The sequence below is a fragment of the Marmota flaviventris genome, chromosome 1, assembly GCF_047511675.1.
Source record: "Marmota flaviventris isolate mMarFla1 chromosome 1, mMarFla1.hap1, whole genome shotgun sequence".
Lineage (NCBI taxonomy): Eukaryota > Metazoa > Chordata > Mammalia > Rodentia > Sciuridae > Marmota > Marmota flaviventris.
The window spans coordinates 217,741,031-217,767,929 of NC_092498.1; the positions used below are offsets into that span (position 1 = coordinate 217,741,031).

At 61.1% G+C, this 26,899-nt stretch overlaps 1 protein-coding gene across 4 annotated transcripts in view; it reads right to left on the bottom strand.

Annotated features, from left to right (window-relative positions):
• Nucleotides 1–2,845: 2,845 nt before the first annotated feature.
• Uhrf1 (ubiquitin like with PHD and ring finger domains 1) overlaps nt 2,846–26,899 on the bottom strand; it is a 28,780-nt gene continuing 4,726 nt past the window's right edge. For 2 of the 4 annotated variants that reach the window (XM_027952785.2, XM_027952786.2), the window contains exons 3-17: nt 20,038–20,298; nt 19,313–19,473; nt 17,742–17,984; nt 15,194–15,294; nt 14,918–15,104; nt 14,245–14,368; nt 14,038–14,145; nt 12,942–13,046; nt 11,010–11,116; nt 8,447–8,609; nt 8,218–8,355; nt 6,850–6,973; nt 6,637–6,782; nt 5,068–5,166; nt 2,846–4,185 (exon numbers count right to left, since the gene is read on the bottom strand). In XM_027952785.2, the coding sequence (XP_027808586.1) occupies nt 4,039–4,185; nt 5,068–5,166; nt 6,637–6,782; nt 6,850–6,973; nt 8,218–8,355; nt 8,447–8,609; nt 11,010–11,116; nt 12,942–13,046; nt 14,038–14,145; nt 14,245–14,368; nt 14,918–15,104; nt 15,194–15,294; nt 17,742–17,984; nt 19,313–19,473; nt 20,038–20,298 (2,214 nt within the window). In that variant the 3' untranslated portion in view covers nt 2,846–4,038. The remainder of the gene's footprint in view (nt 4,186–5,067; nt 5,167–6,636; nt 6,783–6,849; nt 6,974–8,217; nt 8,356–8,446; nt 8,610–11,009; nt 11,117–12,941; nt 13,047–14,037; nt 14,146–14,244; nt 14,369–14,917; nt 15,105–15,193; nt 15,295–17,741; nt 17,985–19,312; nt 19,474–20,037; nt 20,299–26,899) is intronic. The other 2 variants (XM_071603760.1, XM_027952787.2) reach the window with 2 other exon arrangements.

The window sequence follows — 26,899 nt, forward strand, 5'->3', positions numbered from 1 at the left end:
TGACTTTTTCTAGTTGTAGATGGACACATTATCTCTATTTTTATTTATTTTTTAACATGGTGCTGATTGAACGCAGTACCTCTGGCTTGAGGCAAGCACTCTACTACTGAACTGCAACCCCAGCCCATTGACTTTTTCTAATAACACAGCAAGCATTTCTCCCTGAAAGTGGTGTCACTCTGAACCATTTGCACACTACAGCTGCTAATATTGTGCTCTAAATATCCATCTGTAGGGGATTGGATAAGTAACTCGGGGCACCTGGTACTCTGGGGTACTGTGTAGCAGCTGGAGGGTGGGTGGGGGATGGGGATGGGGCAGATCTGCGTCTCACAGCACTGTCCTGGCATATCTCCTGCATTGTTGCTGAACAGCTGTAGAATGGCTCTGTATTCAACAAGACATCATGGAAACCTGGAAACCAGGATCATGGAGTTTCTGAGCACCATAGTGTCAGGTGCCCAGAAAATGCACCCCCAAGCTGAGAAGGCTAAATCTTTGGGGAAGGAGAAGAAAGTTTCATGCTTAGTGAAGTCAAAGGAGATTTGGATCTGTTCTGGGTGTTTAAAATTCCTATGGGACCACATTCATGTAGTCCTTGTGGAATTTAAATTTAATTTTAAAAATAGCAAATAGTAAATGCCTTGGAGAAGCTCCCAAACCAGTGGGAAACACAGGTGTGGGATGGGACGGCATCCCAGGCAGCCCTTCTCCTAATTCCAGGTGTACCCTCTAAATGTTTTGGAATTCAGACTGAAATTTTTATTTCTTAGAAGAACTTAGTAAATTGCTTGACTTTTAAATACCATCTCTTATGTGAAAAAAAGTTAGCATTAACAACTGTTGAATCTAGAGATTGGGTATATTTGAGGGATTACTAAGTAATTCAATTTTTTTGTTAGAAAGTTTTCACGTTAGGGGGCTGGGGTTGTGGCTCAGAGGCAGAGCGCTTGCCTTGCACAGGTGAGGCACTGGGTTCGATATTCAGCACCAGGTGAAAATAAATAAAACAAAGATATTTTTAAAAAAAGTTTTCACGTTAGGAAAAGATTTGTCTTTTTTGCATTCTTTGCAGACATGCAGATCTCATGGCAGGCTGGGGCCAGGAATCGTGCTTGGCTATCTCTCCCTAAAAATGGCATGAGACCCTCTTGGCCCTAGTCCTGAGATATCATAGTCAGCAGAACCAGTGCTCAAGTTCCAATTGTCTCCATCCTTCATTTCCTGCGGTGTAGAGCCAAGAAATGGCCACTGTTTTACAAAGATTCCCTTCCCCTATGGGTTAATTTGATGCATGAAAAAAAAAAAAAAACATGGCCGATGCAGTGGCACATGCCTATAATCCCGGTGGCTCGGAAGGCTGAGGCAGGAGGATCATGAGTTCAAAGCCAGCCTCAGCAACAGCAAGGCACTAAGCAACTCAGTGAGACCTGTCTCTAAATAGAATACAAAAGAGGGCTGGGGGATGTGGCTCAGTGTCCTGTTCAATCCCTGGTACCCGCCCCACCCCCACATACACACACACAAAAAGGACATTTGGATCCCACATTTAAAATATAAATTTTAAAAATATACTGAGGAGGCCTGGGGTTGCGGCTCAGCAGTAGAACCCTAACCTATCATATGTGAGGCCCTGGATTTGATCTTCAGCACCACATAAAAATAAATAAAATTTATTGTGTCTAACTACAACTAAGAAATAAATATTTTAAAACATATATACCAAGGAGAGAGGCATGGTGCTATATGCCTATAATCCCAGCTACTCAAGAGGCTAAGGCATGAGAATCCCAAATTCAAGGCCAGCCTCAGCAATTTAGATACCCTGTCACAAGGCAGGTCTGAGGAAACAGCCCAGTGATAGAGAACCCCTAGGGTTAAATCCCCAGCTCCCCAGTGTGGTGCCAGAAAATAAAATCACAAATGCATTTCTGGGGGTCCAGTGGGAGAAGGCCCTGCCAGGCTGATTCCCTAGTCGACTGATCTGGTGACACCGACTCAAGGCAGAGCTCGTCCCCTCGCATCCTGTTCCGCTGTCTGCAGAACCCTAGGTGAGGACCGGGCTGCTGCAGGAAGGAGCAGGGCCCCCACAGCTTTCTGGGAGACCACACCCCTTCCAGCCGGACCTCCTGCAGTGTGGAGTCAGAGGCAGGCCTGGGGCCACAGGGGCAGAATGGCGGAGGGCAGTTCTGGGCCCTGGCGTGACCAGGCTCGACTGGCGAGTCTGCACTGATCCTCTCTCTGGCCCAGTAGGGAAAGTCGGGGTGTGGCTCCTCCGGGCGGCTCTCACACTGTGACTGCCCACGGACAGCACAGACAGTAGTTGCCACACTGCAGAATGTCCGACTGGACTAGAACATTCCAGGACTGAGCCCGGCAAGCTGCCTGGAAGGGTCCAGGAGTAGACCCTTGGCTTGTGGACCCCGTGGTTTCTGAGGGCCCTACTCAATTCTGGTCGCAGCATGGACATTGCCACATGCAACAGGGCGGGCCTTACTGGGTGTGCTCGCCTCACTTTATCTACAGGGGCTGGGCTCAGTGGCAGAGCGCTTGCCTGGCATGTGAGGCACTGGGCTCCATTCTCAGCACCACACACAAATAAAATAAAGGCCCGTCAACAACTAAAAAATATCCCAAAAAACCCTGCAGCCAGCTCCACTGAGAATGGTGGGCGGACAGCCCAGCACCCTGAGCTGCAGCCAGGACCCGCGCAGAGGCCACCTCCCAGGTCTGCTGTCATCTGCACAGTGCGGGTGACGGTTCCTGCCTGGCTTTCTCTCCTGGGGTTTGTGGAGAGAGAAATGAGATCATTGGTGCAAAGTGGCAAAGAGGACGTACGATCAGATCCATCTGTGGAGAAGGTTTATTCTGAGAATCTACAGTCTGGACAAAGAACATTGAACTTCAGAAAAAGCCTACACAGGTCTCGGTGCTTCTTCCCTAACTCGTCAACAATCTAGCAAGGAAAAAAAGCCCTTTTAAAAACACTCCTGCTCCAGTCTGTCTGCAGTTCTGATTGAAAACATCCCAGTTCCATTGAGGTATAAGCTGCAAACTTTGGTAAAGTTAGAAAAATTAACAAACCACTCAAAAAAAAAAAATACAAAATAAAACAAAAAGCCAACACAAACAAACCCTAAATTATATCTTTCTTGATACATATACAGTAACTACAAAAAAATTCATTTAAAAATGTGTTCTTAAAAAAAAAAGAAAAAAAGAAACAAACAAAAGAAAAACCCTCCCTAACTCTCAATCACAAACTGAATGTAAAGGATGGCTAGACCCAGACCATCCGATACCCACCCAGCACTGGGAAGAACTGGACGGCCACAGTGTGCAGAACCTGGTTCACTTTCCAACAGTTCAGTGCTGAAAGCAAAGAGCCCCGTCTCTGGAAAGCGGGAGCCAAGGCACTTGGACGCGGCTGGGGGCGGCCTCCCCAGCTCGGGGAGCGAGTCCAGCTGAGGTAGCTCCCGGGACAGGGGCTCGAAAGGCGGGTCGCAGGCACCAGGGGAACGCTGAGGGTGTGCCCGCAGCCCGGAGGCCGTCCTCATTTAGGACTTCTTGGTGGTCAGCTGGGCCACCGAGCCCAGGGCCAGAGCCACCACCGTTGAAACCACCTTGCTGGCCGCAGGAAGAGGCGCCGGCTTTGACTGGGGGCCAGAGCCACGAACCTTGCAGAGATTGTTCTAGGCAGCTGGGACCTTGCGGGTCGGTGGCGGGAACCTCTGAGGACTTCACAGCAGTAACCGACGCAGTTCCCAGGCCACGTGGTTGCCAAGTCCATCCTCAAACATTGGGGTTGTTTTTTTCCCGTTTTGCAGATACATCGCAGGCTTTATATATAAAAAGTTGAACACAACACTGAGAAATCCAACTTCCAGCCAGAACATGAAATTCCTGAAAATGCATGGTTTAAAGAAAAAAAAAAAAAAGGAAGACAAGCCTTTTTAGGGAGACTACACGTTAAGTTAAGCCACTAAAACAGAACGGGGGGGAGCCCCACAGGGAGGGGCCGCCAGGAAGTGCTGGGCATCACCGGCCGTTGCCGTAGCCGGGGAAGAGCTGGTGCAGGACGGTCTGCAGCGGCTGGTTCACCTGCATGGCATAGCCCCGGCCCAGGTCGTAGCGGCAGGCCGGGCAGCTGAACACCTGGGCACGGAAGGACCTGTCCAGGCAGTCCTGCAAGACACAGCAGGGAGAAACTCTGTGTGTCCACCTCCACTGGCTGGAGAGAATGTCTCCCCATGGCCAATAGCAGTAGCCGCCTTCTCACAAGGCAGAGGTCCCCCCTGACCCCAGGCTTGCTCTTCAGCATCTGCTATCCACCCCAGCCCAGCGTCCCAGGGTGTGGATAAGCCTTTGCACGGCGGTCGTACCACCTGCCAGGCTTATCACTGCCTTAGAGGGCCTTCCCAGATGCCCCACCGGGCCAGACCTACCAGCTGCCCTGTCTGCCCTCACAGCACACCCGCCTCCCCTGGCAGCCCTCCCACCCGGGCTGTGCTCACGTGGAACAGGCAGATGAGCCTGGAGACCAGGGCTGCGTCCCACGAACCCTCAACACAAACAGTGATGGCCCTCAGTGGTGCTGGCAGCACACACCAGGGGAGGAGAGGCCTGCTGAGGCCCATCTGAGGGCCCACTCCGGCCTCCTGACCTCCCTGCCCACCCCTCAGCCTCGATGCTCTAAGGACCTGGGATGCTGCTCCCCACCACAGCCACTTCCTGTCAGGCTAAAGCCACCTCCTCCAGAAAGGCTTCCTTCTGCCCTCAGCGCTCCCTCCCAGACCTCAGGCAGCGCAGCCACCTTCCCCTGCCCTGGGCCCCAGCCAGTAAAAGGCCAGCAAAGGAGAAAAGCAGCTCCCAGAGGCTGGCGGGTGAGGCTGGCAGGTGAGGCTAGGACAGCCAGAGCCCGGGAGCTGTGCTCCAGCAGAGCACTACGGGGCACAGAGGGTTCAGAGCAGGGGAGCACCAGGAGCGAGGCCAGAGCCACCAGCAGGACCTGGGGAAGGGACACTGGGCAGACAAGCTGTGGGCAGGGGTGGCTCCTCCCGCCCTCACCTTGCACACGTTGTGCTGGCACACGGTGGTGACGGGCCGGAACACCAGCTCCTGGCAGCAGATGCACTGGAAGGTCTCCTCCACCTTGCTCAGGAACACCTGAAACCAGGGGGCGTGAGCCGCAGGCCTGGCGGCCAGCCACCCTCCACGGCTCTCGGGAACCAGTGGCACCACGCTGCCCAGGGGCCGTGGCCAGACCTCCGTCATTCGGAGAACAGGCCCAGAGAGGAAGCCTCACCCGGGTCCCTGCACCAGGGTGGCAGGGCCGGCCAGCTGGGCCACCAGCACAGCACAGCAGGCGCTGTGGAGTCAGGCCAGGCTCAGGGAGGCCACGGGGAAGGTCCACAGAGCAGGCCAGCTCTGCGGACCACGGGGCCAGAGCAAGTGAGAGACGGCGGGACCTCCAGGGTACCCAGCCCCGCCCTGGGTCTGCAAATACGTCGCCTTACAAGGCCCAAGGGAGTGTGCAGATGGGTCCAGGAGGAGACACCCACCCCCACAGGGTGCCTTGCGGTGCTGGGAAGGGAGGCCAGACCAGGCTCCAGCCCAAGGTGCCCCAGGAGGGCAGAGGCCATGTGACCACACAGGCACCTTCAAAAACGGAAAAAGGGGCTTGGGGTTCTCCCCAGAACCACCAAAAGAACCAGTCCTCGCGTGGGTGGGGGCTCAGCTGTAGGGTACTTGCCTGGCATGTGTGACCCCTAGCTCGACCTGGGTTCGAGCCTCGGCACCGCATAAAAAATAAATAAATAAAAATAAAGAAGTTGCATCCATTGAAAAAAAAAAAAAGAACCAGTCCTGGGCACACTTGACCTTGGCCCCGTGGCCTCGGTGGCCTCTGGGCCTTGGTACCTGGCAGCAGAGGCCGCGCTGTTCCAGCCACTGGGCCACTCACAGCAGCACCCGGCGGAGCCAAGCCCGGAGGACGGACCCCCGCAGGGAACCCCCAGGGCAGGTCTCAGGCTTGGGGTGATGCTGAAGGTGACCCGAGGACAGCCATCTCCCGCCAGGACAGGGCAGAGGCAAAAGATGCCCCGACACTGACTCACAGCGACCCTTCAAGGTCACTAGCCCCGCTGAGGGCAGAGGGAGCAAAAGGGATGTCCCTGGCTGGGTGGCTCCTCGGGAAGCAAAGGAAGAACCAGCCACCACCACAAAGTCCCCAGGATGGCCCTAAGGGAGCCGAGCTGGACCTGCAGTGCGCGGCCTGCCTGCGGGGACACAGCCACGCCCGCAGGGAAGGGGACGTCCAGGTGTGTGCCGGAGGGAAGGCGCCCGGCGGGGCCCAGCCAGGGCGCCTGCTGCTCACCACAGGGAAGGGCACACCACACGGGCCACAACACAGGGACACTGCAGCCGGGTGTGCAGACACGGCAGGACACACTGCAGGTCACCCCTAGGACATCCCGAGTCTCAGCCAGAGCCAGAGCCAGCCTGATGGGCTGCGGGTGGCGGAGCTGGTGGGCGCAGGGTTCCGGGGAAGGTGAGGGGACACGTCCCACCCCAATGTCTCTCAACCATGTGCTCACACACGCTAAGTGACAGCTGTGGGTGACACTTCCTACTCACCGGGCCGTCCTTGAGGGAGCGGAGGACCTCACCCCACAGCTTGGCGTTGGCCTTGTCCTCGCCGATGAGGCTGCGCTGCTGGGCCGTCAGGCTGTAGGGCTCCAGCCTCGTCTTCTTGGCGGCGCGGGTCGTGGGACCCCCCTGGCCTGGGGGAGAAGGCGGGTCAGGAGCGGCGGGCACCCCTGCAGGGCCGCGGAGCTCGGCGGTACCCACCTGTGGACTTCCGCTTCCACTTGCCCTTGCCCTGCGGGGGGGACGCGCAGCCCGCGGCTGCCCTCTTGCGGTTCTCCTTCTCCCTCTCCCTGTTGGCCAGGGCTTGCAGGTAGCCCTCGGGGTACTGGAGGGGAAGGCCAGGAGGCGGTTTCAGGCTGCGGACCCTCGAGCGGTCACGGGCCAACCAGAGACGGGCCCACGTGCGCTGCTCAGTGTACCCCCGGCCCTGCCACCACAGGCACCAGATGCCACCCCCGGAGCAATTCGGGTGGACGGGGACGGCTCTGCCCAGGCCCAGTGCCACCCCTGGAAGGCAGAGCAGCGGGACGTGGATGAGCGCCCGCTGCCTAGGCACCTGGCCCTACCCGGGACTGCCCCGCAAGGTGGGACCGCTCACCTGCACCCCAGCCCAGGCGGGCACCTCACACCAGGCCCCACTCGGCCCTGGCCATCCCGTGACCTGGCACCACAGGAAGCCTGGCCCATGCACCGCAGCCCACCAGCTGGCGCCGGGCGGAGTGGGCTCCTCACTCACGACCCCATGGGTTGGTTGTCACCCTGGTTCCAAGGCCACCCACTCACATCCAACTCTCCAGTGTTGTTTATCAAGAAACCCTCAACTCTGACCCTGAAGTCCCCAGTTTTCAGTCCTGGGAACATTTAAACGCAGGGACACAGGGCTGGAGCCCAGGAGGTGCAGGACACCCTGTCTGGACAAGCACAGCAGCTGCGGCCTCTCCAACATGCTCGTGGGCAGCAAGACCAGTCATAAGACTCCTGCCCCTGCAGGAGCTGAAGTCCCCCTCCCTGCGTCTGCCATTCCCGTCCCAGCGCCCGGGCTTCTGAAATTCCCCTGCTGCACAAACATGTCCAAATGACACCCCTTGTGACCCCCAGGGGTAGGTGCTATCGGATTCCCACTGGCAATTAAGAGTCCTTAAATAGTCCTCGGCCTTCAGCTGCAGCCCCAAGGGGAGGAGCGGTACCCCTCACAGCGGCAGGGCAGGGAGCTCCCAGGGCCTGTCCTCCCCACAGCACAGCCACAGTCTGCTCTCGCCCCAGGATTCACGCATGAGGACCCAAGTGTCACCTGCACCTTCGACACCACTGGCCAGAGCACTGAGAGCCACAGCCGGCAGGGAAGCCCGGCCGGGAGCCCCGTGGGCCGCAGGGTGGCCTACATGCAGCACGAGCTCAGGCCCAGAGCTGGCCCCCCGCCAGTCCACAGAGAGCCCAAGACAGACTCAAGGCAGGACCTCGGGGGTCCAGATGTGAGTCTCAGCCACAAGGGTCCCAAGCCAGGTCCCCACTGCACCAAGCGGCAGGCCTGGACAGCGCCAAGCCCACAGTGGCCCAGCCAGGACGCACCTGCATGGTGAGCCCCAGTCTCTTGATGCGGTCCTTCCCCTCCTTGGTCCAGGGCCCAGGCTCGTCATCGTCCCTCCGCAGAAGGTAGCGCCACACCAGGAAGCCCGACTTGCCCTTCTCAGGCCAGTACTTCACGACCTGTGGAGGGCAGCCATCAGGCTGGGCCAGGCCAGGACGTGGGAGGCCCTCAGGGCCTGGGCACGGGGGCTGGCCGCCCGCGGTGGCTCACCTTATAGATGCCGTCGTAGCGGTTGCCCTCGGCGGGCGCGTACTTGCTGTGCTTGCCGCCCTTCATGTTCCGCACCACTCTGACCGGCTTCCCCGACCGCCAGTCCTTGGCCTCGGCCCCTACTCGGTCGTTGATGGGGGCACTGCAGTTGAGAGCCAGCGCCCTGCGGGGACAGTCGGGCCACATGGAGACTGGAGAGCACCCCAGGAGGGGCAGGAACCTGAGCCGGGACTTGTGCTGCAAACCTGGTCCCTGCAGGTGGGACTACTCGGCTCAGCCGTGCTGAACCTGGGGTCCTCGTGATCACAGCCAGGAGGATCAAGTTCAAGGCCAGCCTGAGCAACTTAGAGGCTGTCACAAAATACGAAGGGCCAGGGTGAGGGTCAGTGGTTAACGGCTTGCCCAGCACAGCGAGGCCCTGGGCTCGGCTCCAGAGCCATTAAAAAAAAAAAAAAAAAAAAAGGAAACCGGGTGGGCAGGCCACCAGGGGAAGATGGGCGCAGAGACCGAGTACACCAGGGACCGCAGCTGCACAGCTTGGACCTGTAGGTCCCCAGAGGCCCACGCCTTGAAGGCTCAAGGTGCAGGCAGCCCATTCCCTCCTGCCGTGAGGGAAATGGTTCTGTCCCACCTCGCGCTGCCCCTCCCAGAGGCCCAAGCAACAGGCCCCCCAGAATCACGGGCCAGAACCCATCCCGAGGCCTCTGCTATGGTGACAGCGGGCAGAGTGACATGCCACCGCCACCACATATTGGAATGGACCTAGACAGGTCGCCACAGAGCTCCGTCTTGGATCCCACAGAGCAAGCGTGGCCCTGTCCACCCTGGGCCTCCTGCCTCTGGCCTCCAGCTGAGCTGTCCTCCAGCCTGGTTGGTGGATTGCTCCTGCAGCCGCAGGAGGCCTCCTGGTGACACAGGGTGGGGCTGGGCACTGCCAGGGCCAGGAGGCCACTCATCAGGTTGGAGAGAAAAAAAGCCACCAGTCTCTTTAGAGACAGCACTGTTCTGCAACAGGACTTGAGAGGTCTGTGCCCAGATGTCACCCCACGTGTCTGAGCTGCTCCCTTGGTTTCTGAAAACATGTTTAGCAGTCACTGGGATCAAAACGCCCCCAAGGAGGGTGGAGCGCCCCTCTGGTTTGGCTACTCGGTAACCGGCACTGGCTGCTTGGGGAGACCGCGTCCCCGCCTCACTCCTCAGTCTCTTAGAGTAGCACCAGAAGGTCAGGAGGGACATTTTCAAGGCTCTTCGTACAGAGAGCTTTTCAGACATTTGGTACCAATTTGTATTTCTACAAAAACGGAATTCCAGTCCCTGCCTTAGCACTTCTCAATACTGTGAAGTTTGAAAAAACGTTCTGGACTTGGAGGCCGATTCCACAGGGAAGTGACCGGGATCCCGCCCTGCTTCCACCCACAGGGCTCTGGCCGCTGCAGGACACAGTTCTTCGTGGTCACTGGGCATTTCTTTTTTGAGTTATTTCCAAGTCCTTTGCTTTTGTTTTGAGACAGGGTCACATTAAGTCACCCAGGCATCTCAAACTTGCAACCCTCCTGCCTCAGCCTCCTGAGGACTTGGGGTTAGAGGTGACAGCCACCATCCCTGACCTGGGTTTCTTCCCAGTGGTGTTTTTCCTTGGTGGAGGGTACCAGGGGTTGAACCCAGGGGCGCGCCACCTCCGAGCCCCAAGCCCATCTTGTATTTTATCTGCAGACAGAGTCCGAGTTGCTTAGCGCCTCACTAAGTTGCTGAGGCTGGTTTTGAACTCGAGATCCTCCTCCTGAGCCACTGGGATTACGCACGCGGCCACCGCGCCCAGCTTCTTTCAGGTTTTTGGGGTTTTTTTAATATTTTCTCAGTTGTAAATGGACACAACACCTTTATTTCGTTTATTTTTATGCGGTGCTGAGGATCAAACACAGGCTAGGCGAGCCTATTAAATAAGAAATGACAAGAGGCCGGGCTCGGGCTCAGGGGTCGAGCGCGTGCCTAGCACATGGAGGCCTGGGTTTGACTCTCAGTGCTGCATATAGATGAAATAAAGGTCCATGGGAAACTGAAAATATACATTTAAAAGAAATTTTAAAAGCCCTTTACATAGAAAAAACAATCATTGTATATAAGGTGTCCAACTTTCCTCAACGGTCATCAGCCCTGTGTACAGGTGTCACTGAGGCACTCTACGCGGTTTAGGTCATAAGATCTTTCACTCTTTCCTTTAAGCTTTGTGATGACCTTCATGCCGAAAAGCCCAGCTGTCCTGTGGTCAGGGCGCGGCGACCTCCCCGCCTCTGCAGGGCAGCTGCAAGCCCCAACCCTCGCTCACACGGGGTCTGCGGTCCTGCAGCGCGAGGCCCATACCCTCAGAGCTGGAGACGATGGCCATCTGGCCGTTCATGGAGAGCGTCCACTCCGTCCCTCTGATCGACCCCCACGTCCCAGCCAACACAGGAGGGGGGGGGCTCCTGGCCGCCCCCACACGCCCTGCAGGCCTCCTGCACCTGCCGCCAGGCCCAGACCAGAATCAAGGAAAGGGGAGACAAGACAGGCCCCTGGCACGCACCTGTTGGTGTTGGTGAGCTTCTGGTCACAGGACTGCTCTGCAGTCCGCTTATTGCCAGAGAGGTCGCGGCCGCCGCTACCTGTGTACGTGAAAAAATTCCCATGGTCCTGCAACAGACAGGAAGGGCGGTGAGCCCCTGCACAGGGCAGGCGGCCTGCGGCCCAGCCACGCGCCCGGCCCGGCCCAGAGAGGAGAGGAGCCGGGGTGTGGATGCCGGAACCCGGAACCCTGCTGGGGCGCGTGGCTGCGAGCAGACCAGCCTTCGGAGGCTGAGGCAGGGGTCCCGAGCTCGAGGCAAGACCCATCTCGCGGTCAGCAGAAGGACGGGTGTGGCCCAGCGGGACCCAGGGGACCCAGCGACGCCACGGCTGGTCAGGAACCAGGAGCAGGGAAGCACTCCCTCCAGAGGCCCCGGCCAGCGGCAGAGCCAACCGGCCACGCGGCAGGGCCCATTCCCAGGAGCCCCAGGGGCTCAGCCTCAAAGGCAGGAAGGAGAGCAGTGGGGGCTAGCCCGCGGGAGGGGACAGTTCCAGTTTGGGAATGAGAGCAAGTCTGGAGCTGTGGGGGACGGCTGTGGCACGTCCACACGTGTGTGCTCAAGCCGAGGTCTTGTGACAGTCTGGGTAGGAGGGTCCCCGAGAGCTCCTGCGTTCAGGAACATCCAGAGGCCAGGTGCCGGGGCTGGGGGAGCTGTGGCCTCAACAGTCCCTGCCCACCTGAAGGGACGACTGTAAGGCGAGCGGGTGGCGGGGGCAGGGCAGGCTCTGGCAGGGCGACTCCGCCCCACGGCCCTGCTCCACCTCTTGCTCCCCGGCCGCCACGGGCTGAGCCGTTCTCCATGGGGCCCTTCCGCCATGAGGCGCTGCCTCACCTTGGGCCCAGAGCAGTGAACTTGGCTACCTGTGGACTATGACCTCTGCCCCCGAAAGCCCAAATCCTCCAAGTTGTTCTGGTCAGGTATTTAGGTCAGAGGGACACAAAACCTGACTAAGACATGTCCCAAGACCTCCCGTGGCCAAACACTGCCCTGAGGCGCCTCCCGCAGCTGGTCCAGTCCCTCCCTGGCCGTGACTTCTACAGCTGAGATGCCACCACAGCTGTCCCAGCCTCCCGATGGCCCAGCTCCACAGCCGACTCAGGGCGACATCTCCTCTCCTCACAGAGGGCACCTGGCCTCCCCGGGCACTTCAGGGCCTGAGTGGGTGGGAAAGGGGCGACCCAAACACCAGCATCCTGTCCGGGACGGTCAGTGGGACCACCTCGACAGCCACCGGGGGGAGTGACAGGAGGAAGCTCGTCCACGCGACAGCCTGGACAGGGGACGGCCACGGCAAGGCACTGGCCTCCTGCCTCCCAGTGTGCACTGTTCACCATGAGTCTGGGGGCGGGGGGGTCCAGTGGGGGGACGCCCACCTGCGGGAGGCAGTGGGTTTGACTATCAGCACCACAAACAAACAAACGGAAAAGTAAAGGCCCCTCAACAGCAACAACAATATTAAAAAGTAAAATGGACTCGGGGTTCTGAGACTTGCAACGTGATGTTCTGGACCACAGTCGACCGCAGGTAGACTACGGGTGGGGGAGCCCACCTGGGACAGGCACACCAGCTGAGACTATGTATTCACAACTTAAAAATGAAGCAAGGGCTGGGGACACAGCTCAGTGGGTAGAGTGTCCACTCACAAGCCCAGGCCCTGCCTGGCTTCGCCCCCAGCACCACAAAGGGAAAGGAGAAAGGGAAACACAGCAGGCCGCGCCGTGTGCATGCGATCCACGGCTCGGGAGGCCGAAGCAGGAGGATCTTCAAGATCGAGACCAGCCTCAGCCACGCAGCAGGGCCCTTTCTCAAAAGGGGAAGGGCTGCAGTGTGGCTCAGGGAGGGCTCCCCTGGCTTCACCCCACGACTAAATACAACCAGAACACCCCACTCACCACGTCGTCCTCGTACCCCCCGGCCAGCACCAGCGAGTAGGCCCCGTCATTGCTCCGGCCGTGGATGCCCGCCACATGAGGCCTATGGACCCCCGACTCGCTGACCTGCAAACCCATCAACAAACAAATGGGGGCTGGGGATTGGCTCCAGCGGTCACGCGCTCACCTGGCATGCCCGGGGCGGGCGCTGGGTTCCATCCTCAGCACCACAGACAAATAAGTAAACAAGAACTAACAACTAAACATGGAAAAACTCTGTCTTTAAAAAGAAAAAAAGGCACCTCTGGCCCCAACTGCGGCAGAGACCCCGAGGGCCCTGGAACCCACCACCTGCACAGCTCCCGGCCCGGCCAGGCCCAGCCCAGCCCCAGAGGGCACCACTCCAGCCCTGCAGTGGGCACACAGGAGAGGCTGCACCTCGGAGGACACTGGCCAACGGCCACCCTCTGCGGGGCAGACCCGGGGTTCAGGCAGCCGCTCCGCCCACGACGTTTAGAGCCCTGTCACTGTCAGGCCTGGCTGGCGGCGGGGGCGGGGGCGGCACTGCCCTGAGCTCCTGGCCCGTCTGGACCTGCCGACCCCAGGGACACCCTCCCCCTCTGCCACTTCAGTGGATCTCATCCTGGCCAGTTCCACGCCAGGAAACCGGGGGGACACAGAGTGGGTGGAGGCCCAAGACCGCAGCCCAGACCCCCCCAGCCCTGGTCAGCGGTGCCAAAGCAGCTGCTCCTCCACCTGGCACATGTCTGAGGGGGACAGATCCCAGCTGTCGAGTCAGCCAGGTGCAGGTGCTGTCCCCAGGCTGTGACCCGGTCCAGAGCAGGGCCATGACACGCACTTTGTGGTGGAATGAGCAGCCGCTTCTGGGCGGGTCTCACGGGCCTCCGAGGGGCGAGCACTCAACCCACCCCTGGCGTCGGCAGCGCAGGAGCCCCCCGGGCTCTCCCCTCCCCGCCAGCCAAGGGGCCCTCGGGGGCCTGTCCCAGCACTGCCTGGACACTGCCACGAGAACTGCCCGACCTGCAGATGGGCCCGGCAGCCCCGAGGGGCTTGGAGGCCAGCACGTGGGGGGAGCCTGCGCCGGGACCTCGGGTACCTGGACTCGGAACCGCCACATGGTGCCCACAGGGATGCCAGGGATGGGTCCATAGTGGTTGGAGGGGACGATGGTGCACTCCTTTGTGCGTCCCACACACGCCATGCCCTGTCCGGCAGGGAAACAAGGGAACAGCGTGTGAGCGCCCGCTGGAGGGGCGCGGGGCGGCGGGCGCGGGGCGGAGGGCGCGGGGCGGCAGCGGCCTACCTTGCCCCAATCCCGCTGCGAGGACGACGTGGCCGAGGCCATCTTGGCCTTCTTCTTGCTCTCCTTCAGCTTCTCGCCGGCCAGCACCACCTCGCTGGCGTCATTCCGACAGTCGGGGCAGTACCTGTGACCACCTGGGTGTCAGCTGGCGAACGACTGTGGGAGCAGACGCGTCCTTCCGCCTCCAGGCCGGACGCTGCCCTCCCGCCCCCATCCTTCTGCGCCGCCCCAAATGGGGACATGCAGCCCAGGACCCCACTCTGGGTCACCTCGGGGATCTCAACAGCCACATGCAACAGGGTTGACCCCCCAGGGGAAGAAGTCCTGTCCACAGTAGGCTCTGGCCCCTGCTGCTGAGCGTCCCTCCCAACAGGGACAGTGAATCAGAAGCCAGATGGGACGGGGCAAGACCCAGCAGGTGCCTCTGTCCCCCAGGGCCGGTTTCCCCACCCCCACTGAATGGGGGCAGGACAGCAGGGCCCCTGCATGCAGGAAAGAGGGCCCAGGGCCCAGCAGGACGGCCACCTGCCCCCCGGAACACAGTGGCCAAGAGGCTGCTTTGGCACACACCAGAGCAGTGAGCCCTATGTCCCTGCCGAGTCCCAGATCCACGGAGGGCTGCAGAGAGAGCCCCCACGGCCACCAGCCACACCTCGTGCTGCGGCCCACTCACCACTCGGGTTCGATGGGCACGCTGCTGAGGGGCGGGTCGAGGCAGTCCAGGTGGAAGGCCATGTCACACTCGTCACATATCAGCTGCTTGTCGGGGTCCTCGCGCCTCCCGCAACTATGGCAGGCGCAGATGCGGCACAGCTTATTGGGATCGTCCTTGCAGTGCTTGCAGGAGGGGCCGTTCTTGCCTGCACACGTGAGGCAGGGTCAGGGTGCGGGCTGGCCGGGCAGCACGGCCCGAGCCCCCAGGCTGCGCGGCGCCCAGGCCCAGACTCACGTCTCATGAGGTTGTCAGCCACAGGGCTCCCTCGGCCAGGGCACTCGATCTTGAAGACTTCGTCCACAAAGGCGATCCGACAGTTGTTGAGAGCATCACCTCTGGGGGATGACATGAGAACATTCCACCAGTTTCCGTAACAGCCGGCTCACGGCTGCCTCTACAAGGGCCAAGAGGTGCCAAGGGCCTGGCGCACCTCCTGCCCATCCCTACTGAACCGCACGAGAACATGCCAAGCCAGTGTCATCCTGTGACGCACCTGGCAGGTGGTGTGCACTGCGGGAGCTCGAGCCTGACTTGGGCTCTCCACCAGAGCCACCACGGAGACTGACCCACCTGCCCAGGAAAACACCCAAGAGCCCCTTCTGTCCAGTAAACGACGCAGGATCAACACGGCCATCAGCCACACCCAGGGGGGACAACGTGTGAGGCTGACGTTTCCAGAGTCTATGTTTAGAAAGAAACGCAGGCAGAAGTGCACGTCCCCCACACACGACCCCAGCACAGAGCGGGGGCAGAGGCCGGGCCAGGGCGCGGGGGCAGAGGACAGGCCCGAGCAGCCCCGGGGCCCAGTGCTCTGCTTCCGCCCAGGCACCCAGCGCGCGCACACACCCTTGGAGACAGACGCAGCAGGACAGGTGACCAGTGGCCAGGAAGACGTCTGATCATCAACGTGGACACACTGAACAGCCAGCCTCGGTGGGGAGGTGCCAGGAAGACCCACCACACAGCCAGGCGCTCCCCTCCCTTGCCACCGATAGAGGGCACAGTGAGAACACGACCCGGGCACCCGCCAAGAGATCCAGCCTACAAGACAGGGCGTCCACCCCGAGCAGCACAGAAGAGTCACCAAGAGAAGTCACATCCTGGGCCAAAAAACACACTTCAAGGGCTGGGGATGTGGCTCAAGCGGTAGCACGCTCGCCTGGCATGCGTGCGGCCCGGGTTCGATCCTCAGCACCACATACAAACAAAGATGTGTGTCCACCGAAAACTAAAAAATAAATATTAAAAAAAATTTTCTCTCTCTCTTTAAAAAAAAAAAAAAACACTTCAAGACTTAAAACCACACAGAAGATGTTCTTTGACCATAAGGAAGTCAAACAAGAATCACTAATCAAAAGACAATGGGAAGCCAAGCAGGTAATCCCGGAGGCTCAGGAGGCTGAGGCCGGAGGATCACGAGTTCAAAGCCAGCCTCAGCAACTTATCGAGACTCTAAGTAACTTAGCAAGACCCTGCCTCAAAATAAAAACCAAAAAAGGGCTGGGATGTGGCTCGGTGGTTAGGTGCCCCTGGCTTCAATCCCAGGTACCAAAAAAAAAAAAAAAAAAGATAATGGGAAAATCTCTAAGCAACAATCTTCAAAATTAGCCGCAAGTCAGAAAAAGTCTCAAAAAATTTAAAATGCAATTAAGAAAACCAGTTGTGGACGGGGTCGTGGCTCGGTGGTAGGGCGCTTGCCTAGCACGCGTGAGGCCCTCGGTTGGATCCCCAGCACCACGCAAAAATAAAAAATAAAATAAAGGAAGGCACTGTTCAACGCCATGGTCTACAGTCCTAAGTCCAGCCCTAGAGAGCAGGGCCGCCCACAACAGGCCGGAGGACGCTGCCCAGAAGACCCATGAAAGACAGACAGAACCACAGGACACGACAGCCGGTCCCACAGACGCGGAGGGTGGCCCTCGAGAGGGCTGAAGGAGGAGCGCAGCCCCTCTGCTCACAGGAAAGGGGCAACTCCTTCAAAACTACAGGCACCCCGACTGGACCGCAGCAGCACAGCCCGGACGGCCTCTGGACCATTCAAGAAACCGGATTCATAAACACAATCTCCTCAAAAGTATCCAGACCCCCAGGGTCACCCCAGAGCCTAAAGAGGATGGGCATCGAGCTGCCCGGCTCTAGCAGGAGCAGGGGAGCGAGCGCTTCCTGCTCATGTCCTGAGGCCAGTGCTGACCAGACCAGCAACAGCCACACCAGGCTCGCACACTGACCCCTGCTCCTGGTGAACCCGCCAGCCTGGAGACGGGCATGAGGCAGAAAACGAACAAACCTCAAGACACCCACGTGCCCCAGCCGAGTGGGCGGCTGGGACAGTGGTCCTCCGTGCCAGGGGACGCTGGTCAGCAGCTGATATAAGCAACAGGAGCGTGTGTCCCCAGGAAGTCATGCAGAAGGGGAAGCTGACCGCAGAGACCACCTGCCACCACACCCCCACCAACGGGACGTTCCTGGCACCCAAAGGACACTGCTGCTGGCTGGAGGGGTGGGGGGAGCCACGAGAGGGTGACAGGCCAGGTGCCACACAGGCCCTATGGTCCCAGCAACGCAGAGGCAGGAGGACCCCTCAAGCCTGGGAGTTTGAGAGCGGCCTGAGGGAGGGGTAAGACCTCGTCCCTACACACAGGAACAGGGGGCAGCCCCGGTGGGGCTGGCGGTCAGGGACCTGCCTCGGCCAGGCCCTGGGCCTCGCCCTGCCCTCTGAGGGTGGTCAGGGGAGACTGGAATCCCCGCGGAGGTCCCGAGCTGACCCGGGGCGGCAGCTCACCCGATCTTGACGTTGGCGTACAGCTCCCGCGCGGTGCGCGTCTCCCGCTTCCTGGTGATCTCGGCGTCGTACCAGAAGCCGCGCTCCTTGGGGTAGTCGGGGTTGTAGTTGAGCATGACCACCTGGCCCACCTCCAGCTCCTGCCACTTGAGGATGGTGCGGGCGCGCGCGCGGACGTCCCTGGGCCTCATGGAGACCACGCCGTTCTCGGGGTAGCTGCGAGAAGAGCGCAAGCCTGACATCCTGTGGGACCCGGAGCCACAGGGTGTCAGGCTGGGCCCTCAGCCGCCACCAAGGCTGGTGCAGAACAGGCTGCACTGCAACACCAGCTGGCCGCGAGGGCCGTGCTGGAGATGCGGGGCGCACCGGGCAGGCGGCGGTCCTCCCGGAGGCCGGACCCGGACAGGGCTCTGGGCCTGTTCTGGAAATAGTGCGCAGATGGCATCACACCAAGGTGAGGTCACACTGGAGCAGGGTGGGCCCGGCTCTCTACCTGAGGAGATGGGGACAGGCGAGGAGGTGACAGCCTAGGACAAGGGCTGCTGGGCACGGGGACAGGCGGGGGCCAGGATTTCCTCCAGACCCTCCAGGGGCCCGCCCTGCCCAACACCTTGACCTCACTCCCACCTCCAGAGGCCGTCAGTGCCGTCGAGCAGGTTGTGCCACCATCACGGTGGCCCTGAGAGGCGGACACAGAGGAACCCCGGGGCGGGGCCCAGCCTCTCCCGCACGGGGACCTTGGCTCTGCACGCGAGTGTCACAGGGAGCCTCCGCTCCATGAGGGCTATCCCCCCAGCCACGTGGAAGGCACCGGACAGCGCAGCTCAAGGAAGCCTGCGGCCGCGGAGACTGGACCCCAGGCAGCCCGGGGCCACGCCAGGCCCAGCAAGCGGCTCCTGCCGAGCCCAACAGCAGGGCTCTCTCCCGCCACTGCCCGTGAGCCACGGGTGCCAATGCGTCTCAATAAAGCTTCACTCAAAAATCAGAAGGTGGCCAGAGTCGGCCCTCGGTCACGGTTTACAGACCCCCAACAAGAGGACATGGCTCTTGTCCAGCAGGAGCACCAATTCCTTCTCCCCTAACTACAGACCTGAGCTCAGGAAGCCAGACGCTGTCCCGGAAAGGACGGGCCACCAGCAGGAGGAGCTCACTCCCGGAAGTCAAGGCCCTCACCCAGTGGCCAGGGGCACCTCAAGGGAGGGGCAGAGCCGTGTGTGGTCACGGGTGAGAAGACTGTCCGCAGGCCAGGAAGCGCCGGGCCACAAACCCGCCCTTGCTCCCTGCCCTGGACTCCAGGCTCCAGGCCTGGGACAGGGGGAGGTCCGGAAGTCAAGCCTCCAGAAAGACAGCGTCCCATTAGGTGGCCCAGATGGCCTGGCGTCCACTCAGGGACCACACCCGCACCCGCTCAGAACCGGGTACACAGCAGGCGCTCAGAGAAAGACCACACGGCACAGAGCTTCTGCTGGGGGAAGAGACGAGATGCCAGTCGGCGTCCCCCACGGCGTGGGGCGTGGCTGGACCCAGAGGCGTGGGCAGCCTATGGCGCGAGGGCCAGCCCAGAGACTCACTCGTCGTACTTCACACGGTAAACGATGTCCTCTTCGGGACTCGAGCCGGCGGTGGAGCTGCTGGGCTCGTCCCCAGATGGCGGTCTCTTCAACACCCTGACCACCTGAGCCTCGAACCACGCGCCCATGCCGGTGTCGCGGGCGTCCACGTAGTCGTTGACCTGGGGGCCAGGACACTGACTTGCCACAGCCACGTGGGAGGGACACTAGGGCTGGGCTGCCCCTGGGCAGGCATCCTGGCAGCACAGGTGCTGGGCAGTGAGCCTGGCCTCTCCCACCCCACGTCAGGACACCCACGAGTGTCCAGACACTGCCCAGGGTCCTCGGGGCAGAATCACCCAAGACGACAAGTCCCAGCTCCTGGAGCCACAGCAGCCGACGGGGCACCTCCTGGTCCCAGTCCTGGCTGCCGGTGGCCTGGAGCAGAGCCACCTGCTCGTCAGGAAGCTCTAGGTCAAGGTCTTCCTGGGAAGCACTTCCTGACCCACGAGGGCAGCAAACTCAGAAACGTCACAGCCACCACACTGGCCCCAGGGGACATCTACTGCCTCAATGCTAGGCTCCACCCTTAGAGGGTCACCGAGGAATCCCAGAGGACCATGGTCGCCTGCAGGAGCACGAAGACTGCCCTGGCCACTTCTAGGGCAGGAGCGAGGTGACCAGCAGAGAGGGCAGCCTGAGGGAGGAGGGCAGGGCTGGCGTCCCCAGGGGCCCCGCCGCCTCACCTTGTACAGCCCCAGCTCCGTCTCCTCCCACGTGCTCTCCTCCTGCTGCTCGGCCTTGCCTTCCGCCTCGGCGGCCGCCTCCCCATGAGTGGAGGACTTGTCCGACTCGCTCTGGCCCAGGCCGCAGCCGGAGTCGGTGTCCGAGAGCTCCGCGTCCTTCTCCCTGAGGCCGGGCGGCGACGCAAGGCTCTGGCGGACCAGCAGCTGGATGGTGTCGTTCAAGCGCACGTCGTAGTCGAAGAGCGTGTGGCCGTCCTCCATCTGCAGACACACCAGGACAGGCGTCCACCACGGGCCCAGGACAGGTCCACCCCAGAGGCAGCAGAGAAGGCCCCTGGGGTGGGGTGGGGCCATCCTCCTCTAGGGCGCACTCCTGGTGCCTGGGACACAGCACAGTGGCCGCTGGACGCCTAGCACTTCACAGAGAACACGGGTCCCCTCTGCCACAGCTCACACGGGACTCCCAGGACACGCCTGGCCACAACCAGGGACACGTGGCGTCTGGGTATGCTGACCACAGTGGTGGAGGCTAGGGCTGCTGCCCAGCATCCTGCAGGGCCAGGATGCAGCCTGGGAGTCCACGACACACCCCTGAACACCCCTGGCCGGAGCTGACTCTGCAGGTCCCTGGGAGCCGTTCTGGGGACGGCTGGAGCTGGCCACAGCACCACCCTGCGCGCCACAGGACCACCCGGACACCCCGCCCAGACCTGATGGCTCCCTGTGGCTGCTGTCGAGCCGGTGGTGTCCAGGGCACTGAGAGTGCTGAGCCCGCACCTACTCCATGCCAGGGGCGCCCCATCATGACCACCACTGATGCCCCCAGACAGGGCTTGTGGCCCTGCTTGCAGATCGCCTGGGTTCAGAGCCAGAGCCCTGGGAGGAGGGAGGAGGGGAGGAGGGGAGGGGAGGAGGGAGGGGAGGGGAGGAGGGAGGAGGGGAGGGAGGGGAGGGAGGGGAGGGAGGGGAGGGAGGGGAGGAGGGGAGGGGAGGGAGGGGAGGGAGGGGAGGGGAGGAGGGGAGGGGAGGAGGGAGGGGAGGGGAGGAGGGGAGGAGGGGAGGGGAGGAGGGGAGGGGAGGAGGGGAGGGGAGGAGGGGAGGGGAGGGGAGGAGGGGAGGGAGGGGAGGAGGGGAGGGGAGGAGGGGAGGGGAGGAGGGGAGGGGAGGAGGGAGGGGAGGGGAGGAGGGGAGGAGGGGAGGGGAGGAGGGGAGGGGAGGGGAGGGGAGGAGGGGAGGGAGGGGAGGAGGGGAGGGAGGAGGGAGGGGAGGAGGGAGGGGGAGGGGGAGGGGAGGAGGGGAGAGGGGAGGGGGAGGAAGGAGGGAGGAGGGGAGGGAGGAAGGAGGGAGGAGGGGAGGAGGGAGGCGGGAGGAGTCAGCTTCCCTCCTCTGCACATAGCAGCTGGTGGCTCCTGACCAGGGAGCACACTGGGGCCAGGGAAGGCCTGGTCCTGTGGGAGACACAAGGTACAGGAGAACCCGAGGACAGGGACCCACAGCAGGAGGGCCTTGTGGCCCACACCCCTGTCCCACCTGTCCACGCAGGGCACACACCAGCCCTGGACGCAGGAGCAGCTGGCACAGATGGAGGGGACGGGTCAACAGCAAGTCACGCAGCATGGTCCACACGGCCAGCAACACCAGAGATGGGAGGGACACGCACAAGACCATCCACACCTGGAACATCCTCAGCCACAAGGTGGTGACACACTGCACCCTGGAATGACCTGAGGACCTGGTGCTCAGCGAGAGCCAGACAGAAATGTCCAGCGGCATGCAACTCCAGTGGGGGGGGCAGTGTCCAGGAGTCCAGAGTCCGGATGGGGGGGCAGCAATGGGTACAGCTCCTGGGGGGGAGCCCCTGCCCTGCCCCCACCAGAACCGGCAGTGCTGACCACTCAGCAACCCAGCCCCCTGCCGTGAGCACAGGAGCATCAGGGCTAATGGTGTGACACTGTCGTGGGAGACACATGTCACTGCCCCTGTCCAACCCACACAATGTTCCACACCCGGGGGGACTGGCCTCCAGGGAAGATGCATCCAGCTGAGCTGCTGCGCAGGTGCGGCCGAGAAGTTCCACCCCCAACCGACAGAGGGCGAGCCTGGAGAGGAGGCCAGACAGTGCACCCCAGGGCCACACCCCACGGCCAGGCAGGCACTGGCCCCTCACTGCTGCCACATCGAAAGGGCCATTTTCTGGGTGGACGTCCTGGGCAGAGCAATGTTCCTGGCCTCCGCCCACTCTGAGACAGGAGCTCCCCTCCCCCCAGTCATGACCACAATGTCCCAGCATCGCCTGCTGTCCCCAGGAGAACCACTGAACACAGGCCCTCACACGTCCACGATGCTCGCTGTCCACCAGAACAGCAGCAGGTCAGCTGGGGCCTTCTGCACCCACACATGCCGAGGCCAGCAGCTATGCCCAGAGACACTGGCTCCCGCACCAAGGGCAATGGGGCCGCAGAGAGGGGCTGAGACCACTGCCCACTGGAGCCAGCAGGGTGGAGGCCCAGACGGAGGCACCGTGCCAACCCAGCAAAGTGGACAAGATGGCAGGAGGGCTCGGAATACAGCCAGGAGCAGCCACAAGGCACACTCCCCCTTTGTCCCACTCACACAGATGGCGTAAGAGGAGAGAGACCAGAGGGCCACCGGCAGCGCCCAGGGAGAGGAGCCGGTCAGATGGGGACACCCATGCTAGAGTACCAGGGAATCCCGACGCAGGGCAGGGCGGACCCAGGAGACCAGCTGAGGATCCAGCCTGCACCCCAGTCCCCACCCTGTCCCTCTTCTTCAAGTTGTTAGGGACAACTTCGTGTTAGGGACACCCTGCAGAGCTCCGGCCCTTCAGGCATCAGGACGGTGGGGCAGAAGATTCCATCCAACCATCTAGGTCATGGCCAGTCATGGCCACTAGTTCATGGCCACGGCTCGGTCATGGCCACGAGGGTGCTCTCTGGGCACAAAGAGCAGGTGTGGGGAGGCAGGCCAGGCTCTAACTCCTGAACACAGCCACCCGCCACTCAGACTCATGCCACGTGGAGAAGCCGAAGAGCGGCGAGCACATGCCCAGCTCCCACCACAGCTTGTGGCAGAGAAGCCCGCAGGCCCCAGGCCCCAGGCCCCAGGCCCCAGGCCCCAGGCCCCAAGCCCCGGCTCCAGCTCCGGCTCCTCCGGCTGCCGGGTGACAGACAGGGCGCCCCAGCCTACAGGGCGCCCCAGCCTGGGTGGGTGATGGGGAGCCTGAAATTCCAACTCAAGGCCAAGGACATCAACAGAAGCTATAAAAGCTGAGCCCAGGAAAGGCCCACCTCACGTCAGTCACTTCCAATGTTAAAAATTAAGTGAGGCTAATGGTGTGGCTCACCCGGGGCCTGCCCCCTGCACGTCCTGTCCCCTGCGCCAGGCCGGGTTCCATCCCCAGCACCACAGATCCTGTGACCTTCCACAGTGACCTTCCGCGGCCCCAAATGAACCCACATGGAGTCCCAGCCACAGCTTCGGCAGCACGCTGGGCCTGAGGGGAAACTGTCCTGGTGCGTCCGTCACGCGGGCGACACGCAGTGGACGGCGCAAGTTGGTTTTTAACTACTAGCGCAATTTTTCCACGTTAAGTGGACAATCGGTTGGAACCAATGCCCCTGCCGTCTGAGACCACGCTGCTGCTGTGGGGTCCCGGAGACCAACTGAGCTCAGGATGCGCTACACCCCACCCTCCGAGCCTCCCTCCTGTCCTCGTGACCCCACATCCTAACTCCCACCAGGGGTCTCTCTTGGGTCTTGACTCTGCAGTCCTGGGCACTGAACCCAGGGTGCGCCACCACTGAGCCACACCCCCAGCCATCTGGAGGCATGGTCTCCCTCTAGTTGCCCAGGCTAGCCGCCAACCTGCGACCCTCCTGCCTCAGCTGGGACTGCAGGACGGCCACCAGGCCCGCCAGCACCCGTCCGCTAATCTTTCCAAGAGGTCGGCCTCTACCTTCGCCAAGCTCACACTGTTCTTATTGCATTAGTGTCTGTTCTCGTCTTTACTTCCTCTCTCTCTCAAGTGCTTTGGAATTACTTTTCTGGTCTTCTCTCTCTTCTTCAGATATCGCATCAATTCTAAGCTTTTCTTCTTTTCAAATACAAACTCGATGATGCTAGAAGCTTCTCTCAGAGCTGGGTGCCGTGGCCCACACCAGCAATCCCAGGAGGCTGAGGCCAGAGGATGGCAAGTTTAAGCCAGCCTCAGCAATGTAGCAAGACCCTGTCTCAGAACACAAAATGGGCTGCGGCGGTGGCTCAGTGGTAGAGCAACCCTGGGTCCAACCCTAGGACCAAAGAGAGCCCCTCTCAGAGCGCCCTCAGCTGCCCCTGTAGGACCTGTGTTTTCTCAGTTGGTCACATTTCCCCAACCCATTAGGTCATTTAGGCTCCGCGATTGTCATTTCCAAACACATGAGGGGCTTGGTGGCCTCTGGCTATGGTTCTGTTGGGCTCTGCAGGCGGCCTGGGCACTGCTGTCCCTCGGGGCTGGGCAGGGTCAGCACCTCATGTTGCACCTGGCCTTCCTGCGGTCTGCACTCCGGAAGCCCGAGAGGACTCTGCTTTCTCTGCTGTTAGCTTCAGGTTCCAACAGGGCCACAGGAGGAAGTCCTGTGTCACCCAGAACTTCTACGTCCCCCAAGTCCTGGCTGCCTGACCTATGATTCCCCTGGGAAATACGTTCAAACCCCCTTTGGTTGCATCTGTGATGGTTCCGCTGTCTGCACGGCCCCCGAGATAACCAGAGCAGGAGGGAAACTCTACCTCACCACTGAGCACTGTGGCAGGAGACCGGGCCCAGGGCCACCCTGGCACAGGCTTTATTCTCAGTTTGTGACCAGCAAGGCGAGTTTCCATAAAGGTAAACTTCCTAATCCCTCATCACCAAGTGCAACGAAGTCAAATGTGGGTGCCCTCACCACGCCTGTCATCCTGTGGCTCAGGAGGCTGAGGCAAGAGGACTGCAAGGTCAAGGCCAGCCTCTGCAACTTACTGAGACCCTGTCTCAAAATAAAAACTGTTCTAAAAGAGAGCTGGGGATGCAGCTCAGTGGTGGAGTGACCCTGGGCTTAACCCCTAGGACCAAAAAATTTTAAAAACAAAAATAAAAAGCAGCTGTGCCCTGACTTCTGTCCTAAGGCCCTTAGCCTGTCACTCTGCTCAATCAGGTAGTGACATCTGCCCAGGGCAGCCATGGCAACCCTGCATTTAGGGGCAAAAAAAAAGAAAGAACAATCAAGAAGCCTAGGAGCGTCACATAGACACATGGTACACCCACGAGGCCGCCAGGGCAGGGGGCTGGTGCACATGCAGACCAGCGGACAGGAGAATCGGTGACCCAGGCGCCCGCCAGGTGGCCTCCCTGCAGACGCCCCACAGCTCCAGGAGGGGCCAGGCACAGCCGGGGATCATGGTCCCAGACAGCGTCTGCTCCCTGGGCCCTGTGACGGCAAAGGACCCTTGTGTGCTCCAGGTCTGAGACAGCTGCATGCCATCGCAGGTCCCACTACGCTACCTCAGGGACCTGTTGTCAGAGGACTCGTCACCAGCACATGACTGTCCACGGCTGCCGGCTCCTTAGGAGAAGGGAGTCACCTCCATGGAGAAGTCACGTGGAGGAGGCAGACACGTCCACCCGATGCCAACGCCCATGCCCACGCACCACCTGGCGACCCTAAGGCGCGGTCCCCAGGTTGGTCCGAGTCAGCAGAGGTGACTTTAAAGTTGTAACTAAAGAGAAGAAGCAGGGTCGAAGGCCTGTGCGCTGCCGCCCACTCCCACCTGCGCCCCTCCCAGGGGTCCCTGGACTGCAGATGCTGCCCTACAGGCCAGGAATAGACTAAGTGGCCATCCTCTGGGGGCCCAGACACGGGGATTCGGGGAGGAGTGGAGGGGACAGAAACCATGAGTTTTGGGCCAAGGGGGACCTTGCATCTGAGAAGGAAGCATCTGAAAGGGCCAAGAGGCTGGACCTAGGGGTAAGAACCAGCAGGGACTGCTCTGGCCCCCAGTGTCCCACCAGCCTGGCCAGGAGGGGCTGCAGGTCCTGTAGCAGCCTGACCTGTGGACAGAGGGCTGGGCGGGAGGCAGGAGACACCAACAGGAAGGTCCTGCAGGGCAGAGGGGACAGCACACACCTCAGGGACAGGCACATGCTGGACACAAGGATGGCCCCTGATGACAACGAACTCAGCCCCTCCTGAGGCAGGCAGGGCGAGGCCATGCCCTGGGGGTCACCGTGGGGACAAGGCCCAGAGGACTAGCACAGAGGTGTCCAGATGCCAGTGACTGCCATGCGTGATGGCCTCCTGAGGACCAAGGAATGTCCAGCTCATTAGGAGGCAGGCACGAGGGACAGTGCGAGGAAACGCCCGTGTGCGTCCAGCCCTGGCATTCCTCGGCTTGCAGGGTCTCGGCACCGACAGGATCCGCAGACACCAAAGCTCTCGGGGCTCCTCGGTCAGCCGGGGGCCTCGGGGGACCCAGGCCAGGCGCCCGAGAGCCCCGCCCTGGCGAGCTCCTCCCGCACAGCAGCCTGGGCCCGCTCCGGCCCGGCTCCTCCCGGGGGCCACAGCGCAGAGGCCTGGGGGCAGTGCCGGGAGGCCCGCAGGGCCCATCTGGACACACCGTGAAGCGGGTCCTTGGGTTTTGGGGACAGGTCTCACCGTGCTGCGCAGACTGGCCTTGAACTGCTAGGCTCCCACAGCCCTCTCGCCTCCACCACGGGCCGCGGGCGTGGGGCAGTGGGCTGCTCTCGGGGCTGGACGCACCCGTGCCCTCTCATGGCGGATGGTCCAGGGCAGCTTCTGCATGCGGTGCAGGGTCAGCAGAGGCCGCC